The sequence below is a fragment of the Dermacentor albipictus genome, chromosome 10 (assembly GCF_038994185.2).
Source record: "Dermacentor albipictus isolate Rhodes 1998 colony chromosome 10, USDA_Dalb.pri_finalv2, whole genome shotgun sequence".
Taxonomy (NCBI): Eukaryota; Metazoa; Arthropoda; class Arachnida; order Ixodida; family Ixodidae; genus Dermacentor; species Dermacentor albipictus.
Window position 1 is genome coordinate 78,699,353 of NC_091830.1, and position 21,306 is coordinate 78,720,658.

The 21,306-nt window shown below is 44.1% G+C and overlaps 1 protein-coding gene across 15 annotated transcripts in view; it reads left to right on the forward strand.

The window, feature by feature from the left end:
* Window positions 1-21,306, forward strand: part of LOC139050262 (uncharacterized) — a 228,395-nt gene that overhangs the window by 52,669 nt on the left and 154,420 nt on the right. For 12 of the 15 annotated variants that reach the window (XM_070526449.1, XM_070526458.1, XM_070526453.1 and 9 more), the window contains 2 exons: window positions 8,545-8,645; window positions 18,323-18,412. In XM_070526449.1, the coding sequence (XP_070382550.1) occupies window positions 8,545-8,645; window positions 18,323-18,412 (191 nt within the window). The remainder of the gene's footprint in view (window positions 1-8,544; window positions 8,646-18,322; window positions 18,413-21,306) is intronic. The other 3 variants (XM_070526461.1, XM_070526463.1, XM_070526464.1) reach the window with 1 other exon arrangement.

The following is a 21,306-nucleotide window of genomic DNA, read 5'->3' on the forward strand; positions in this document are numbered from 1 at the left end:
TGCTTTTGGAATTTGCGAAACAATTCTGCTATCAGACGTGTGGCAGGGGGTCTCGGGAACCTAAATATTATATTACGATGTCATGATAAAAAAATCGCCAGAGTTGCACATCAGCAGAATAATTTTGGCCTGAATGCGCCTTGACTGCTCAGCGAAACAAAACTCAATATCCCGTTTAAATTAGGATAGCAGAAAGTTGGGTTATTGTCGTACTCTTCCAGTCCACAAAACCGCTTTGACGAGTCTTGAGAAACATCAAAATTGAATGTTTCTGCTTGCGCGGTTGAAACTAAGTGTTAAAAGTACCCAAGGGTACCCACGCGAGCATTAAGTACCCACGCGAGCAATAATACACGTCGTCACCTTCTGCAGTGACTGCGCTCTACAAAATTCTTTTAATAGGTAACAGTAAATGTTACATAGTAATCAAGCAGGTGTCACGCGCTGATGAACTCGCTGTTATGCGAGGTATATTGATGGTAAATCTTTACCCGCATAGTTTAGGATCACGCAAAGGGTTACCAGGTAGATGGACACGTTTGTGCAAGATGAATAGGTTTGTGTGCTACGGCAGTGCGCCTGTGACGGCAGCAGCAAGTCGACGGCGACGGCGATCGTGTGACGCCTGCGGCATGATTACTACTCCAGCCGTTTCACGCGACCTTATCACATAGCGTTTCTTGGACACTGGACTTGTGCAAGAGAGAGACACGCGTTGTGACATCTTCAGCTGCTGCGTGTTATACAGTCGCACTTACCTCTAGCTATGTCATGTTGTGTATGTTACAGCCACGATGTCATTTTCACTCTGCCGATGAATTGTCAAAACCTGTTTGACATTGATCATGAAGGTGCTACAGTCACAGTTTTCTTTACACAGTTAGCTGCTGCGAGGGCGGTACTGATAACTTCTGGTCGATTCCAAGGACAACAAAGTCTAACAAGCGTTCGTGAGGAAAGAAAGCGAAAAACTGGCACGTGACGCACCCACCGGACATGCCAAAGAGCTGGAAGGCGTTAGTGCGAGAGGAGTATGTGTTCGATTGTGACCTAGCAGACAGCGAGCATTGGTTTGCTGTGCTCGAAGGCGGAAGTTTGATTCTGACGTTATCGAGACATTTCATTTGGTTAAATTGGCCCGAATAGGGTAAAGCAAGAAATAGCCGCCTACTTACCGGCTTCCCGCAAATTGACTATATTAAGGTCAATAATGCGCTGCAGGAAATAAATAAATTTATTTGTTATTTATTTATAACATACCTCATCGCACTGAATGAAGTGTAGAACATTTAAAAGTGCGCCTCTGCATTCACTGCCATCTACTAATCCTGGTCGCGCAAACATTGAGGTGAACTCAATGTTTGAGGTGAACTTTAAAGAAGGGCACGCCATACACGAACCCGAATACTTCTTCAGATTGCTCACTGCATTCGAAATCATTTTGTACCTCCGAGTTAACTTGACCGGTCCTCAAGAATATTCGCAGCTTCTTGCTTCGCATTCGCGGGGTTGCAACAGAAGTCCCAGTACTAAAATCCCCGCAGTCAGCAAATCCCGACATTTCGTTGCTGAGGAGTGCATCTTTGGAGGAGTTTCTGACAATGCGTCTGATGCACACGAGAATTACTAAGCTTACCATGACAACGACATTCCGACCCGGTACTAAGGACAATTAGCCATGCTGCAGGTGCGCAAGTCGGCAACAATTTTTCTGAACACTACCTAGTTACATTGAGCCTCGCTTATGGAAACAATCGTTCGCTGCATGACTCGAATCATGCACTTAGCCATGTGAAGCAGCATGTTGCAGTGGAGCTACTTCGCACAGTTTCATACACGTGACTGCGGGGTACCAAATCTATAAGTGCCGCAGCTATAAATGATTAAAAATATGCGGCGGTTGTTACCGTACTTGATGTTTTGGGCTTTATACAGACAGGTGTACTTATTTATTCATTCCTCGGGACAGTATTTCACGGGCTAAAAATTTAAAATTACCGCTCACTGCAACACGCACCGGCTTAATCTTGAAATTACTCGACTTTTATCGATTATTACATATTTTGGGCATATTCTCACTGCGCCTTGTACTATCAGTTTGTATGGGTGGGACTAATTGTGTAGTACTATCTGGAAGGCACGCGGGCACCACCGATTACTCAAGAACCTTCGACATCTTTGCAGCTTTGCCCGCCAATCACGGCTTAGACGATCGCTAACTGCACTCACAGCTGTCGTGATTTACTGTAGCTTGTTTTATGCTGGGCACAGGTTCACATGGTAAAGAGTTGCTTTCGTGATTTACACTATTCGCTACGGTTTTCTTCGCCATCGCCGCAACGCGACAATATACCCGAAGCACAATTTAACTGATTTCACGCAGCTGTAACTAGCTTCCAGCTATAAGGTCACTGGATCAATGGTGAAGAAAACATTTTGCATGGCATATGATGGACGATAAATCAAGATAAAGGATGATAAACGCAGTTAAAGCATAATGTAAATTTGTAATAGTACATTAGTTGTTATTTACACTCCACGCAGTGAGACGAAGCAGATAAGACACTTAGATACGATGACTTGCGTCACTATACACTATGCCATCACAGGACGCGTGCAGGTATACCTGAATGCAAGCATTCATTTATCTGTGTAGATTTTTAAAGATTAATTGATTTTCTAATTACTTATACCGCCATGTCGGGAGAGGCAGATTAGAGTACATTAGAAGGGCAGCTATCTAAAAGGAAATTATAACTATCGCCTGCATAGACATTTATGAACAAAAACACTATTGCTACAATGGGGCCGGTTTATTTAAACATTACTAGCGAAAAAGGGGTTAAGTGTTGCCGCCCTGACACCGAGTCGCTGAAAGACAGGTACACTTCCCCCTCTTCTTAAATCCATGTTGTCGCTTTAGCTCAATGCTCCTCGCTACACAGACGAAGCTCGCTGGGTGAGTAACTATTACCTGCAGAAGAATCGACATTGGGTGAGCTCGAATAGGTCGAACATTTTGAACGGGCAGCGCAAGAAGATGATTATAAAAAGACGAAGACGAAGACCTGCCTGTTGTCTTCTTTGTCTTGAGCTGCCCCTTCAGAATGGTAGACTGTTATGGTGCACTTAGCAGTCGCGGGGATGACAGCGCTTCAGGTGGGCTACGTCGAAAAGCCTCGTCTGCCTAAAACCGTAACCATTAAACACGAGACAAGCTATCTGAAAGGTCACATCACTTAGACGATGGGTGATGACTAGAGGCCCGATGTAACGAGCCAGAAACTTCTGGCACCGGCCACGCATGCGAAGTGGCGTCCAAAGCCATATTATGTCCCCGTTGTCGTGCAGCAAATTCTAATGCCGCGAATCCTAGCTGACCTTGGAGCTGTTCCGGGACCCCAACGTACGGAGCTGAGATATACGGCGTGCTTCCACAGTGCGGCAGAGAGTCTTGACATGAGAAGTAAAATGCAGAATGGTGTCAAGGAAGCTGCGAGATGGCTTAACTTCAAGGAGATAGAAGGGGCTTTGGCCGGTAGTTTCATGCTTTGCAGTGTTGCAGGCGTATGTGATAAAAGGCGCGATGCCATCCCATTTTTTGTGCCTGGGATTGACGTATGTATAAAGCCTGTTGGTCAAAGTCCCCTTAGTGTACTCGACGAGACAATTTTTCTGCGGTTTATGGGGAACCGCGGGGTGAAACTGGCAATCGCAGAGACGTAACAGCTGTTCGACTACGTCGACAACGAACAAGCGACGACAATCGCTCACAATAGTACGACTGGGTCCATGGTGCAATGTAACGGAGAACAGGAGGAAGCTAAAAATACCGATGGCTGTTGCCATTGGAATCGATGCCGCGTCAGCACAACGCGTCAGGTGGTCAACACAGGCTATAGACCAGCGGTTGTCGTTTGCGAAGTGCGGGGATGTGCTTAGAAGTTGAATAAATTGTTTGGTTTTACATGCCAAAACCATGATCTGATGATAAGTCGCGTCAAAGTGGGGGTCTCCGGGAATTTGGGCCACCTCTAAGCACTCATTTCGCCCCCATCGAAATGCGGCCACCGTGGCCGGGATTCGTTCTCGCGACCTCGTGCTTAGCAACCCAGCACCTTTGCCACTAAGCAACCATGGCGGGTTGGACCAATATTAGGGTACCTGAATTGCTGGCAGTTATTACAACTGGCCACATACTTTTCTATGTTCCCTCGCATACTAGGCCTGTAGAATCGGTCCTGAATGCGGTGGTATGCTCTGATGAAACCCAGGAGCCCAGCGGTCACGTCCTCTTGCATAGCACAGAGCACGAGTGCTCTAAATTTCTTATGGACCACTAAGAGGAGGGGACATGATCAGCCACCTAATTCTCTTTGTAGAGTAGGCCATCTTGGATAATAAAGCCATTTTTACCTGTCGGCTGAGAAGCCAAGGCGAAAAGGGAATTCAGGCTGCGGTCATTGCACTGCTCTTTCCGGAAGGTGGCCAGGTTGGGAAAAAGAATTTCGTCGATGGCGGCGAGGTCTCATGAAAATTGTCGGCGTCACATGCAGTTGGCGGTAGAGGGAGCCTCGAAAGGCAGACGGCGTCCGCATGGTGGCGGCCACTCTTTTAACGGTCTCCAAAGTAAAGTTAATGCAAAGGTTAAGGCAAGCTCAGTTGTGCGGGAGAAACATTATGTTGCTGAAGCTGCGCACCTAATCGGAATCCGCAATGCCATGCAAGCCTTTTTTCACTATGACCCTCCAAACATTTTACTTACTAATCCAAGAAAATACTGGCAGATGATAAACCCCAAAGAAGCGCGTATCAATAATCTTACTAACGAGCTGGGTGAATCGGTGACAGGTTTAACCTGCGCTAATATGTTCAACAACGCATTTTCTTCAGTCTTCACTAATCAAATGGACACACTTCCTCCCCCGCCAACCCCAAATATACAGTGCAACATGTCAACCATCACATTCACAGTACGTGGGCTCTTATCTGTGATAGAAAATATTAAGTTGTCTTCATCATCTGGCATCGATGAGATTAATTCTAAACTACTAAAACACACGAAACCCATTCAGTTTCTCTATTTATTATTTTCGCGGTCGCTTTCCACAGGCACCATGCCAGATGAGTGGATGATGGGGAGCATTACTACAGTCTACAAATTGGGCAACAAAAATTATCCCCTAAATTACCGCCCCATCTCATTGACAAGTGTGCCCTGCAAGATCATGGAACATGTAATCTACTCTTATATTATGAACTTTCTAGACGCTAACAACTTCTTTCATCCTTCACAGCACGGGTTCCATAGGGGCCGTTCTTCCGAGACCCAGCTTGCACTATTTATTCATGACGTTCATGCTAATCTTGACCATAACATACAAACAGTGCCATATTTTTGGATTACGCACAAGTGTTTCACAAAGTAGCTCATCAACGCCTATTACTAAAAATTTCTAGTTTGAATTAGCATCCTGACATCCTCAAATGGCTTGAGCAATTTTAACTAACCCCTCACAGTATGGGTCATTTAATAACCACGCTTCAAACATTATAGTCATCACGTCAGGCGTACCACAGGGGTCCGTCCTTGGCCCCCTTTTCTTAATTTACATTAACGACTTACCCTTGCATGTGTCCTGCCATATCCGTATGTTTGCCGATGACTGCGTTATTTACCGCACAGTCGATACCATCACTGACCAAATAACCCTTCAATCTAACCTGAACCTCGTACAAGAATGGTGTGTTGTTTGGATGATGAAACTCAACTCTAATAAATGCAAACTTGTCTCATTTACCCGTCGTCATCAGCCTCTTCATTTTTTTTATCTTATTGGTGACGTCACCGTGTAATCAGTGGAATCCTACAAACTCCTAGGTATCACCTTGACTAATGATCTAACCTGGAATGCGCATGTTACTAGTGTTATTTCATCGGCTAACAAAACATTGGCATTTCTAAGACGCCACCTTCGCCTCGCGCCATTGCATGTAAAACTGTTAGCCTATAGATCATTGGTAAGAACGAAACTCGAATAACCACCTGCGATCTGGCATCCGCATCAAGCATATCTCGCCAATGCCATCGAGGCAATTCAAAATCGCACCACCAGGTATATTCATTCCACATACTCTTACAACGTCAGCATATCGTCTTTCAAAACAGAATCATCCTTATCGCTTCGATCCCTTCGTCGCCGCATTTCCACCCTTTCCCTCTTCCACGGGTTTTACTATTCGACGCTTAATCGACCACCATACATTGTTCCTCCAACGCGCCGGTCACGATGCATTGGCCATCCCCAGTAGGTAGCACAACCACAATCATGCAAAAATACATTTTCAGCCTAATTTTTCTACCGAGCATCTAAAGACTGGAATGGCCTCTCTCATCAAATTGCTGCTCCCCCTGCTCTTCACAACTTCTTCAAGATATAACAACTTTTTATCGACAGAATTGAGTGCCTTGTTAGCACTTGTTTGTATGTGTTGTATTCCCACTTGAGCCAGCGGGGCACCCACTGGCTCAAGTTGGCACCAGTGTACCCCAGCCTGGTGTCCGACTTCTGTCAAGGGTAATACGCTTGGGAAAGGAGCCTGCGTAATAAATTCCCGCTGAAAACTTTGTAAGCACGAGAAATGGAGGGTTAGGCTGTTCCCATGGCGGCTATTTGCAATGTGGCGTCCCGCATGCACTGGCTGAGGTGAGGACGCCTTCCGGTTGGGGACAAACACCCTTTTAAAAGCATTGAGGCCCTATAATGGCCGAGCGCTTGGCCGGAAGCACGCCTGTGCCTATTTTGCTGGTAGGTAGCCGGTTGGAGCACTTCCCTCGCCCAGCCGTGGCGTATTCTCGTCGACGAGGCCGTCGACGAGGTCGGACGAGAGGCTCCAAGAGCCAGCTACGCAAATCTGTACTGAACCTCGTTTCGATAGGTGAACTCCCCACAAAAGCCGAGCAAGAGGCCAGGGAACACCTCCACTTATAAGAAGACAAAAAGAAATGGACGGTGGGTTTCCGGGCCGGAAGATGTTCTACCGTTGGTGCTTCACTGCTGCCAGAAGGGTTGCCGCGCCGACATCGAGCCGCTCCCTAGACAACCGCACTTTATCCCCCTCTTCTTCCAAATTTAAAAATATATTTTGGGGTTTTACGTGCCAAAACCACTTTCTGATTATGAGGCATGACCGGCCGTGGTTGCTCAGTGGCTGTAGTGTTGGGCTGCTGAGCACGAGGTCGCGGGATCCGAATCCCGGCCACGGCGGCCGCGTTTAGATGGGGCAAAAATGCGAAAACACCCGTGTACTTAGATTTAGGTGCACGCTAAAGAACCCCAGGTCATCAAAATTTCCGGAGTCCTCTACTACGGCGTGCCTCATAATCAGAAAGTGGTTTTGGCACGTAAAACCCCACAATTTTTTTTATTATGAGGTACGCCGTAGTGGGGGACTCCGAAATTTTCGACCACCTGGGGTTCTTTAACGTGCACCGAAATCTAAGTACATGGGTGTTTTCGCATTCCGCCCCCATTGAAGTGCGGCCGCCGTGGCCGGGATTCGATTCTTCCATCTTTGCTGTAGCCTTCGCGTAACAGGAGCTTATACGGGGTAATCTTGTTAAAGATTTCCAGAATTTTAAAAAATCACCTGGGACACATTGCATAATTCCAGTGGTTGAGCTGAATTATTTGAAGAAGCAACACATCAACTGCACGAGAAGTTGAAACACATGCTCAACTAATGAGGAACAATTAACTTTCAAACAAAAAATTCATGGTATATATCGCAATTTACGAATATTAGCCGGAGAGCTTTCAAGGTGCATCCGCCAGAAATAAATCTCCGAATTGACACCGGTTTCGAGATGTTATTTCTGAATATGCAATGATGAAGTAATTTGGAGTTCTAGTTAACTTTGTGCTTCAATGCATCAAAGAGCCCTTCGTTAAAAAATAATTAGAACAACAGTGCATTTTGGCGGCGCATATAATGGCGCATATCTGCAAACTGTAAATTCCTCCCAGGCGGGTAGGCCTTGCAACGTCACCCCATACTATTCCTAAATTGAAATTTGTGCCCTAAGCTAATAAATTGAAATGTGAATTTGTAAATTTGTTTACGTTAGTTAAACATGTATTTTTATTTTTCATGCTAGCAATGCCCGCCTGTCGAATGCTTCTGCTCATGGACTAGAAATACGTTATCTGCAACAGGCAATTTTTCAAAATCCCGCAAGTCTTAAACCTGATTAACGCTGATATTTCTGACTAATGTGAAAAATTAGGCTTACTAAGGAGTAACGTTCTTCTCACTTGGTATACTGTTTGAGCGAAGTCTCTAAAAAGAACCAGCGGTGTGCGATGCTTGTAAGGCCTCTGGGAAGCTAGTTCAGTACCATAATGTTTTGGGCATTGTCAAAGATATGGCATTTTAACGTGGTCTTACTTCACGACATGCTACTAGTGAAAATCTATCATAACATCTGTGTGGACATGAGCATTTGCTGAATTATATGTTTCTGTCTTTCTTTTTCTTCTGCAGAGGTATACTACCGTGGTGTCACTGCGTTCAGAGTAGTTACTGGCGTATACTACGTTCTTGGGTGCTTGCTTTCGGTTGCTCTGATAATCGCAACCCGTTTGGTAAGTACTAACTTACTCACAAAGTTCGAACAATGTGAACAAACCCCGGCAACATAACTTTATCGCATTTGTTAGTACCCTGAACGCTCTGAAGCACTAAAGAAGGGAGTGCCGCAGGGACTTGCAAGCAGCGGGAGGTAACTGGTGAGCGCTGGTTAAATTTGTAAAACAACTCCCACTGATCAACGTCCCCTCCTGGACTAATTTTGTTCAAGGCGTAAGTGCCTGATAATTGGCGGGATGAGATAGCTTTATTTTTTTTGAACAGTTGTCTTGCGACACTCCGTCAGCTCACCGTAGGGGTCATTTGCCCATGCTGCGGAAATTTGGTTTACCTTGGCCTGCCTCGCCATAGGGGTCATTGTCCCCTGCTCTTTCTTGGAAGCGAGGCGGCTGCCCGACTTTGGCGCCACGGCAGCCGCTAGGGAAATCTGCTTTTATACTTGAGTAAGGCCATTTGGCTCCCCGTTTTCAAGCGGTCAAAACTTGTGCTCTTTGCCTCCGCTAAACCGAGCTTACAGCAACTGGTGATCCAGGACATTTACGTTTCTTTTTCGAACACTATTTATTTATTTTTTATTTATTTATTTACCCACAGCACCACAGTGGCACTACAGTGGGGGGTTGTGCAAAAAAAATATTACGAAGGCAGTCACAATGACAATGTAAACACTTCATTGTCAGTACTATTAACAAGAAATGAAGATAAAGCATTCCATTCGCGAACAGTGAGAAAAAAACGACATCTCGAACATTACGGTTCTTGACCTGAATTCACGCATTTTATGGTTATGACCGACCCGCTCGGATCTGTAGTGTGGATGAAAAATGTACTTCTCCCTAGGAATAGCAATCTTATCGTAATAAATGTTATGGAAAAATTTCAGCCTTAGCTTTCTTCTTCTTACTTCAAGTGGTTCCCATTCTAATTCCTCTGTTATGCCAAACACACTAATACATCTACTATAATTACCAGAAACATAGCGGGCCGCTAAGTTCTGGATTCTTTCTGATTTTTGTCTGTCGGTCTTTGTCGGCGGATCCCATACAGTACAAGCATATTCCAACGCGGACTTAATATACGTATTAAATAGTAAGTCCCTAGAGTCTGGCGGAAACATTCTCGTGTTAGGGCGCAAAAAACACAACATTTCGCAAGCTTTCCCAGCAACATAATCAACATGTCGATGCCACCATATATTTGAGGTGATGTACACACCTAAATACTTATATTCGAGAACAGTTTCCAATAAGTGGCCGCTTATGTTATAGACGTAATTAGGTACATTATTTTTCCTCGTGAAACACATGTGCACTGTTCTTTGCAAATTTATATTCATGTGCCACTGTTCGCACCACTGGTGCAATGTATCTGGGTCTTCCTGAAAGTAAGTGAATCATGGGAATTGTTCACTTCTCTGTAGACTACACAGTCATCAGCGAAGAGTCGTATGTGGGAAGTAATATTCTCTGATATGTCATTAACACAAGAAAAAGCAATGGTCCGAAAACTTACCCCTGTGGTACGCCTGACGTGACGGAAGTTACATTTGATTTGGCTCCGTTTATCGTGACGTACTTACACCTTAAACTTAAATATTCCCTAATCGATTCAACAACCTTCTCATTAACATATAAACAGTGCAACTTGTGGACGAAGAGACCATGATCTACTACGTCAAAAGCCGTTTTAAAAACGATGAATATGCAGTCAGTGACGCTACAACGATCCAAAGCTTCGCCTACCTCATGAACAAACTCGGTTAGTTGTGTAACACACGATGTCCCTTGCCGGAAGCCGTGCTGATTTGGATTTAATAAAGATTTAGATGATTCATTATGTTCGTATATAGGATGTGCTCTAGAGTTTTACAGACATTACCTTTTAAGGATATAGGACGGTAATTAGAGACCAATTCCCGAGGCCCGGTCTTAAGAATAGGGACCACGCGGGCAACGTTCCAATCTGTAGGAAGAGAACTAGTAAGCAAAGATTTCTTTAATAGGAGAGCTCAAAAGAGAAGTAATGCAGTAATTCCCCTTTCATCTATTTATATGGACGCCATACAATTAAGCTGAACTTGCTGATAAGGGATATCACAAGTCGTGCTGGGCCGAAATACCGAACTGAAAAATTCAATAAAGGAGTTTGCCTTTTCAAGACTGCCATATATCATGTGGCCATTGTGCGCTATGCTTGGAATGCCTAAATTATCTTTACTATTGCGTTTGACGTATCGCCAAAATTTCTTTGGGTTCTTTTGGAACCTCGACGAGAAGGAGTCAAGGAAGCCCTTTTTAGCTTTTGCAACAGCCATCTGTAGAGCATTGTTAGCCGCATCCAACTGATTCATGATCACTGATTCCTGGCAGGGCTAAAGTGGACGAAACCCAAGGTTTCCTATTTGTCAGTACTAAATCTAACATATGGGTTAGTCGAGTTGCTTGGGTCACCATCTGGGTCGATGCGAAATCATGCATGATGTTTACGAATTCTTTTCCTGCACCAGAGGCAGCTCCGCACGAGCTAGAGTGTTGATTGAAACAGAGCTCTAGTAAGTTGATGTCTCCTCCTATCACAAGACACTCTGCTTGTATCATTTCTACTGTTTTCTACAATTCTCGCATTATATCAACCGAGCTTCCAGGGGTCCTATAGAAGGAGCAACAGATAAACCTTTCCCGTTTGGCAAACTAATCCAGCACCACACAGCTTCGCATGACCCAACTGGCACCTCAAGACGGTAGCAAGATATAGTATGATGAACTAATATAAAGACACCCCTCCGTGATTGTTCCTGTCTGTCCTGTAGCATGTGTAATCAGCTGGAAAATCTTCACTATCTCCGATATCAGCATCGAGCCACGATTCTGTGGCGAGAACCATGGAGGGCTCTGTCATGCGCAGTAGGTTTTCCAGATTTTCCGCCTTATTTCTGATGCTTCGGCAGTTCACAACCAAAAAAGAAATTTTAGATACTGATACCGGCTTGTATCATGCACTCTCAACAACTTGCCGTAGACCTTCGTCATGCACATATTTTATATAATTTAGGTGCAGAACATCATACTTCAGTTTTACACGAGTACCTTCACTCTTATGCAGCTTTGAAAAATTCCACAAGAATTTTCTTCTGCGACGTATAGCCTCAGAGAAATCTTCCGTGATACTAACAGCTTTCCCTTTCAACTTCTTCGCGTTGGTTACGACGCTTTGTTTACTTTCAAAGAAGCAAATTTAGCAATGATAGGTTGTTTCCTCCTTTCATGGTGTCTCCCTAGTCTGTGCGCTACTTCAATGTGCACGGTGCCTACACCAAGGTCAGAGACTATTTCCATGACGTGTCTTTTAGACGTCTCGGGAGGCTCATGAGTCGCTGTATCAGAAATTTCGCAAAATACCAAATTAGAACATCGACTTCTGTTTTCCACATCATCGACTTTTTTCACTGCGTTTCTCACCACAGTTTGGCCGTCTTCGCATTGTTTCTGCATGTAGTTAAGGTCGATTTGATACCTTCAAACTGTTCGATAGTTTCTTCGAAGCTCTCAATTCGCTTCTTTAGGCACTTCAAGATGGTAGCAGGATATAGTATGATGAACTAATATAAAGACACCCCCTCCGTGATTGTTGCTGTCTTTCCTGTAGCACGTGTAATCAGCTGGAAAAACTTCACTATCTCCGATATCAGAATCGAGCCATGATTCTGTGCCCAGAACCATGGAGGGCTCTGTCATGCGCAGTAGGTTTTCCAGATTTTCCGCCTTATTTCTGATGCTTCGGCAGTTCACAACCAAAAAAGAAATTTTAGATACTGATACCGGCTTGTATCATGCACTCTCAACAACTTGCTGTAGACCTTCGTCATGCACATATTTTGTATCATTTAGGCGCAGAACATGATACTTCAGTTTTACTCTCTTATGCAGCTTTGAAAAATCCCACATTGCGACGTATAGCCTCAGAGAAACCTTCTGAGATACTAACAGTTTTCCCTTTCAACTTCTTCGCGTTAGCTTCTTTCAAAGAAGCAAATTTAGCAATGATAGGTCGTTTCCTTCCTTCATGGTGTCTACCTAGTCTGTGCGCTACTTCAATGTGCACGGTGCCTACACGAAGGTGAGGTACTATTTCCATGACGTGTCTTTTAGACGTCTCTGGAGGCTCATGAGTCGCTGTATCAGAAATTCCGTAAAATAGCAAATTAGAACATCGACTTCTGTTTACCAGATCATCGACATTTTTCAATACGTCTTTCACCACAGTTTGGCTGTCTTCGCATTGTTTCCTGCATGTGGTTAAGGTCGATTTAATACCTTGAAACTGCTCGATAGTTTCTTCTAAGCTCTCGATTCACTTCTTTAGGTCTTGTAATGCAGTCACACCCTTCTCCTGCTTAGCCTCAATAGCTTCTAATTTCGATTTAATTTCATTCTGTCCTTCCAGAAGCATGTCTAATGTATCTTGCATATCGGGTCCGGGATCCAACTCGACATCCCCACACAATAGTAACAAGAGAAAATAAAAGCATAACTACGCAATAGGACAAAGAGTCGCCGCTCAGAACGCTTGACACATCGCGACTGTGCGCTTGCAAAGACAATGTGGGGCGGAAGCGGCAAAACATGCAGATCATTGTGACACGAATTTTTAAAACAATCACCGACCTGCATAGGCAGGAAAAATTCCTTGTAACGCAATGGCATAGCTGCGCCGGTTACATGCCCCAAGTTGACACTAACGGTACCGACTTCTTGTAGGCTGCATACTGCTGCATACGTGTCGATGCGGCTCCCAATGTTCGTAGGATGGCAGTAGACACTGGTCAAACTCAGCTGGAGCACATTTTACGCTGATGAAAACGTTGAATAGAAATTCAACGCTGTCGGGAATGGATGATGCTGGTAGCAGAGCTATTCCTTTGTGGTCGACGAGAAGTGGTGCGTAAGCAGAGCCACTGACAACCTGCATAAGGAGAAAAGATTTCGTGTAACGCAACGGCATAGCTGCGCCGGTTACACGCCCCACAACACTACACACTAGCCGTGATAGCACTATCCATGAACGAAGCTGTTCCTACTCCTGCTGACAGTGATGACTCCGTGATTACATCTCCTGTCATCGCCACAGAGCTTCAGCTTCCTAGCTCTTGACTCCCGAATACCAGAGTTTGGATTAGACAAGTAGAGACCCGTTTTCAACTCCGGCACATGACTTCACACACCTAGAAGTACCTACACATGTTCGCCGCGCTTCCCAACGACATCACCGGTGCCATAGACGACTTGCTAGCGGGTAGTTTTGGCGACCGCATAAGCGACCTGAGACGCATGGTCTTGCAGCGCCTCTAGCCATCGTAGCAGATTTGGCTCCGAATATTCCGCTCCGAGGAACTCAGCCACCAACGTCTGTCACCACTGCTGCAGCGGTTGTGTCTGTCAGTGAATAAGCACTCCGGAAACTAGAGCCAGCTTCCAATTTTGCGTCAGCTCTTCCTGCAATGCTTCCCACATTCAGCACGCATGGAACTGGCGGGCTGAGCGCTTGCAAAAGCAGTCCCAGTTGGAAGGATTCTTTGCGGGGCACGCGTGTGAGACATCGCCGGCATTGAAAAGTAACAGAGAGCCACCCTTCGTACGACCAGTGGCTACCGAAGCACGTGAGAAACGAAGACCTGCTAAGCGAGGTAAAGATACCACCCACACAGGACCCAATGAACCACAAATTCGAAAGCGATACGGGTTGGAAAACAGCACTACACGTACGGCCACAACTCGCACGGTATGCTAAGCTGTATTCTAAGGCCTCAGCTTAGACATCTTTGCTTTATGACAGGAATTGTAAAACAGCCTACGCACTCTCTTCGAAGCATGCCTGCTCTGTTAACGTGTGCCATCACTTTTTCACGCGTAGTATCTAAGGCATGGTGACTAGACTAGTACCTGCCGAAGCGTACTTTCTTCAGTGACACACTGCGTTTCTTACATGAGGTAAACATGCCATGTGTAGTGAGAACGGCCGCTTAGAGGCTCTAACGAACGGTAATCGCAATAAAACACAGCTGGCTCACACACACGCAACGACCATTCGGTCAGTTAAGAGGAAGAAACTATGTGCTGTCAGTAGTGCGGCGCATGCTAGAGTTCAACACTGGAAGGTGCCAGACCTGGCACTGCTGCAGCAGGCGGCCGAGGCTAAGCGACGAAGTCGACAAAACACCGCAGTTCATAAACACGAAGCGCACTCACACATCGTGACCACCGAGAGCATTCCACAGTTCGGGAACGGAAGGCCAACACAAAGCCGACTAGACCCTTTCGTTCTAACCGATGCAGCTCGCGGTCATTGAGTTTTCTCTATTCATGAATCTACACACGCCATATAACGCGTGTTAACTTAGTTTACCACAATTCATGTTATGGCTACAGCTACGAGGCTTACACTTTGTGTAAAATACCAAAATTTTGCTATCGCATTCATTGCTTCTCCACAATGGCTAAACTATGCTATTTTATAACAAAACATCGCTTTACGCATTCAAGCGCAGAATTAACTAGAACGCCCATGTGGTTTGTCCCACTTTGTGGAAAGCAATATACTGCAGTTGGTGCCATCCTAGAAATTATTTCTAAGAGGAGACGCCCTCCAAGCTCGCCCGCTACTACAATGGTTGCCATGACCGAAGTAATGAATTAGGAAATTGATTAGCCAAATTTTCGCAATTTTTGAATGAGTGTTTCAATTTCTACTCCTAGTAATGTCCGCCGCTTCGAATAATCCAGCCAAAGGACAATAATTTATTTGTTTATTTATGTATTGTACCTAAAGGCCCGAAGGCGTTACAGAAGGAAGTGTAACGAAATACAGAGTATGTACGCATGGCAAGTTATAATAATAAAAAAATTCAGAGAAGGAAAAGTTTTCTTGAATAGTAGTTCTAGTAGCAGATGTACCAGTTAGGTTAACAATTAAGGCCGCCAGATGATTCAGTTCATTGCTAGTTTTAGGAATAAATGAATAAAAAATAGGTTCGTGCGACAATGTGGAACGCTCTATTTATGGTGATGGTCAGTACGAGATTATATGTATGCAGGTTCGAAGAAAAGCTTTTTAATTTCAGATTGTAGTAATAAATTTTGTGCAGCAGTGATAAGCGTGCTAACTTCCTACGGCATGAGAGGAGAGGGAGGTTTAAAGTAGCGTTCATATATGTTACGCTTGATGTCCAAGAATGAAGAATGAAACGTGCGCTACGGCTTTGTCAAGAGTCTATTGCATTTGTTAAGTAATCTAAGCCAGAGTCCCAGACAGAAGAGGCATATTCAAGTTTAGGAAGTATAATTGCATTGTGCAGAAGTAGCTTTAAGTTAGTGGGGGCCATATGGAAATTGCGACAGAGGTAACTAAGCGTACGTTTAGCATCGTTAGTGATGTAGTTTATGTGTGTCTGCCAGGAAAAATTAGATGTTATGTGGACGCCTAAGTATTCATCGGAAGTGTCTCCTTCGAGTACACAGTTCATTAAGCAATAATTGGATAGTTTAGACGAAGTAGTATTGCGAGCAATCCTCACTAGTTTGCACTTTTGGCTGTCAAGTCGCATTTTCCAAGTGTTACACCAGTTAGACACCTTGTGTAGATGAGATTGTAACTTTAAATTGTCAGGATTTGATGATATTACTATTTAAATAACACAATCGTCGCCAAATGACCTCATGGAGGACGCTACATAATCAGGAAAATCATTAATATTGTTTCGTGTGGAAAGACACAGACAGAAGATACTATTTACAGGCTATTTACACTGGAGCCAGGCAGCCAGGCCGACACTCGCTCGCGCCAAGCGCACCGACCAACTTCAGAATCATTCTCGCGGCGGCTCGTTTCTTGAGCATCACTCAATGATATCGTAATAATATAAATGAGGAAAAGCAAGGGTCGGAGAACAGAACCTTGCGGAACGCCGGAACTGCCAGGACAAAGCGTAGAGTCAAAATTTTTAGCAGAGACAAATTGGGCTCTACTGGACAAGAGGTTTTAAATCCATGAGATCCACTCACCATTGACATCAAGGTCAATGCAGAGTCAATGCAATTATTTCAGACAAATAATTGGTGAGAGATGAGATCAAGTGCTTCAGAATAGACTAAGAAAATGGTGTCAATGTGAAATCCATTACCCAACGCCGGACAGATGCAATGCGTAAATGAAAGATGTTGAGTATCACAGGAAGATTATATACAGAACCCATGCTGGCAAAACGAAAAGAATTATTTGTTTCTAGGACGTTAATGCTGGCTACCACAGCCAGTTTTTAAAATTCCGGAGAAGGTAAAAATATTCACCGGGATAATATTGTCAAGTAGTAGTGACGCTGAAGAAGGCGGCAAAACTGTGATTAATTAAACTAGCGTTTTATTGGGCAAACTTGTGCCCTCAAAAGCAGGCTACACTCAAAGAACAACCATAGCGGCGAACAGACTCGGCGATCGTCGAAAATCCGCCCAGCAGGTGAAGCGCGTCGACTTTTATACATCAGTCGCCGACTGTTGCAGAGTAATCGCTGAGACCCACGTGTCTTTCACAAAGTTGTACACTATATGCGTCGCGAATACATGCAATCACATTACACGAGGTTTGGTGGCAGACATCGGATCGAACCATCGATCACATTCCAGAAATGTCCGCTACATGCAGGCACGTCCTGCGCTGTGCGATAACATTTTTTAGACAGTGACATGTGGTCACTCGGAAAAGATAAACAAGTAAACGTGTTGATATGGTCAGTTTGTCTGAGACACATATATTGCCATGCACCATCATCCTCGAAGGCATTGAATATCGATGCAATTATCATGCAATTCATGCAATTTAATAGCATGAATATCATACAATTATTTTCGCAGAGCTAGTGATAGTCAAGTTAGGACAATCCTGAACCAACCGACCTAACAGTTTTCCACAAAATGTCATGTCAGTCTCTTTATGTCTTGAAGCTCAGCCTACATGAACATTTTTATCACTAGCATGATTGATTCCCGATGACCATCACTTCAGGGTTATTGTGTCCATCAGTTGCGTCAAAAAGAACTTGAAATCCTCAGTTGTGAATACGAGCACACACTGGAATAAAGCCTTAGCCTACATCGCCCCCAAAAACCATGTAACTCATTCAAAAGTGCTGTGTCCAGTTATTATATGTAAAATCAGATCTTGTTCGTTAGAATGTGGTATTATGAATGTTTCGCTCTTGTCTTATAATTGCACAATTTTTTAACCACCACTATTTATTGTTTCCAGCCTAGAGTAACTAAATATTGTGAAATTCCCGCGCTTACCATTCTCATTTAACTCTTTGCAGTTGTTTAACGCTGATGTCCCAGCATGTATAATTCGCTTCCGCACATCCATTGGTTGGTAAATACTTCTAGCCTGGTAAATACTTCTCGCTGCCTCTTGTACAAGATATCAAAATATAAGCATTTTATACAGTGCAATTTTAGTTGTACGACCTCCAATTATAATGAAAGCCAATTTATGTGAACCACAGACTATTAGGGGAACAAAAATATTCTAGAGAAAAAAAAATGACGCCACAGGTTGTCACTGCGGCCGAAGTTCACTTAAGTGCATTAGAGTCACTTATTACACCGATGCACTCCTCTGTTTATTGCAGTCAAACCGTGGCCTCTTGGAGAAAGTTCTACTGGGAATCAAAATAAAAGTGGTCTTCTTTATTTTAATACAGTCACTAGTAATTTATACCGTGAGTATTCATTGCTTTATGGCGATTTCTGTGATGCATGCCATCGGAGGCACAATTACCGTGCTAAAACACAAACAAAATTTGAACGCAGAAGCACAGGAAACTCACGCGGGAATCCTAAACAGCTTGCCTAATCCTTTTAGCCACATGTGACAGCATATAACTGCTTTCAAAAGTGTAGCAGTAATTTTATTACGAAGTCAAACACTTGACGTAATACTTCTGCGGAAGCCCGCAAGGTGGCGAGAAGTAATTAATAAAAGGAAACTCCGACATCTACCCGTTCGTTGCAATTGCCAACATAGTAGTTGCCGCGCTTTACTTGTGCTGCCAGACCCACATTGCCTACGTTGTATTACTTATGATTGTGCACGTGATGTGCTCAAACTACTCTTGCTGGTCGGTGATATCAAGACTAATCATGGACCTTCCAGCGCTGAGCTATTCAATGCATTAAAGGAGCTGCAGTCTGGCCGAAATGCAATTCTTCACCAGTGAAAAACAATCCAACTGACGCTTAGTGACCGTGAAAAGAAAATAGGCGACTTGAAGAGAAGACTAACTAAAATTGAATCGGATTGTCGCCTCTTGCAACATTGCAAAGACAAGTAGATAACATACAGACTGTTAGTGCCAACTGCATGTCTGAAGTCTCCAGACTGGCGGCCCGCATGGATGACACAGAAAGTAGAACCAGAGGGCGCAATCTTATATTTAACGGGCTGAAAGATGCACAAAACGAAACCTGACAGGATTCGGAAAAACTGTTAATCGAACATTTCATGTTCCACCACTGAGCGGTTGTGCAACCACGTGATTTCAAGCGTGCTCACCGACTAGCCGTATGCCACCAGGATAGGTGAAGACCAATTATTAGTAAACTTGCTCATCTCAAATAAAAAGAACACTTGCTCCCTTTATGAATTAAGCTAAATAGCACTACTTATGTCATGGGCGAAGATTTCTCGTTCGAAGGCACTTGGTTCAGTTTGAAAAATCTTTGAAAACCCCGTTCAAGCTCCGCTTCGACGAGCTTCTATGCGGTAAGAAAATCTACGTATTGGACCCTGCTACAGAAAAAACGTTGAAAAATCAAAATAGCAATTACCTACTACTCTCAAACAATCGTCACTCAGCCTTTGCCCCCAACCGAACTGCGTTCTTCTATCTTTCTCGTTCACTAACATACGCAGCGTCATTTCTAATCGTGACCTCTTACGCTATCTCATCCATTGAATCTAACTGAAACATGGCTCAACTCGTCAGTCAACAATTCAGAAATCCTACCTGCCTTTAATAATTATGCGGTGTTCCGTAAAGACAGGGAGAACAATCTGCGTGGTGGTGGTGCTCTCATCGCAGGCCATAACCAATTACTTTGCTGTACCGTCAACTTAACAACTCAATTGGAAATGCTCTGGATATGCTATAAAGCTACCATTCTACACGTACAAATCGGTATCTGTTGTCGTCCACCCAGCAATGACTCGCCATTTATATCATTGTTCAACGGGGCTATGTGCACCAATAACACTACCTATCCATGTTTGCCCATTTTGCTTTTCGTCGATTTTAATTTTCCTTCCATAGAGTGGTCTGATATAGCAATTACGTCATAAAAATCGACTTGGCTAGCGAGTTCGCGAGCGCATGTCTAAACTTTGGTTTATCCGCAAAAAATCAGTAAGTCAACGCGCACGACTACCCACTCTGCCAACATTCTGGACCTCATATTAACGACACATTCCGATAATATCTCCGATATCACATACTTGCCATGCTTTAACGAACACATAGTCATCCATAGTACGTTCCCTTGTAATCTACTCATCAGTAAAACAGCTAAAAAGACACTCACGCTTTACGATAAATTCGGCTACATGAGCATAAATAATGAACTACCTAAGTTCTGTGATCGTATTACATCTGTCTTTCACTCACAGACCGCCGAATCAAATTGGCAGCTATTCAAATCTGAAATTCTCCGTTTATATAACCTACATATTCCCACTATATATATATAACTTAACGCGCATGCCATCCATGCTTCAACACAACTTTGAAAATAATAAAAATAAGGAAACCGTCTATTTCGTTCAGTTAAGGCGTTGGGTTCTTCCTCGGGATCTTCATTTGCATGGGAAAAGTATCACGCTGCAACAAAGCATTCATCATCATCATCATCATATTCATCAGCCTGGCTACGCCTACTGCAGGGCAAAGTCCTCTCCCATACTTCTCCTTCTACCCGGGTCATGCCCTAATTGTGGCCATGTTGTCCCTGAAAACTTTTTAATCTTCTCCACCCACCTAAATTTCGGCCACCCCCTGCTACGTTTCGCTTCTGTGGGAATCCATTCCGTAACCCTTAAAGACCACCGGTTACCTTCTCTTCTCATTACATTTCCTGTCCATTCCCATTTCTTTTTCTTGATTTCAACTGTCATTAACTCGCGTTTGTTCCCTCACTTAATCTGCCCTCTTCTTATCCCCCCCCTCGTTAACGGTACATTCATCATTCTTCTTCCCATAGCTCGTTGTTTCGTCCCCAATTCAAGTAGAACCCTTTTCGTAAGCCTCCAGGTTTCTGCCCCGTAAATGAGTACTCGTAAGACACAGTCTTCTCTTGAGGGATAATGACAACCTGCTGTTCATGATCTGAGAATGCCTGCCAAACGCACCCCAGGGTACTCATATTCTTCTGATTATCTCAGTCTCATGATCCGGGCAGCGATGGTGTAGAGGTAGAGCATCTGCCTCGCGTGCAAAAGTACTGTGGTTCGAATGCAGGTGCGCCGCAATTTTCCACGGGATTAAAAAAAATCCGCGAGTTGATAATCTCACTTAGTGATTACAACGGCAGTATCACACGGGAAAGGGAAGTAGCTGATGTC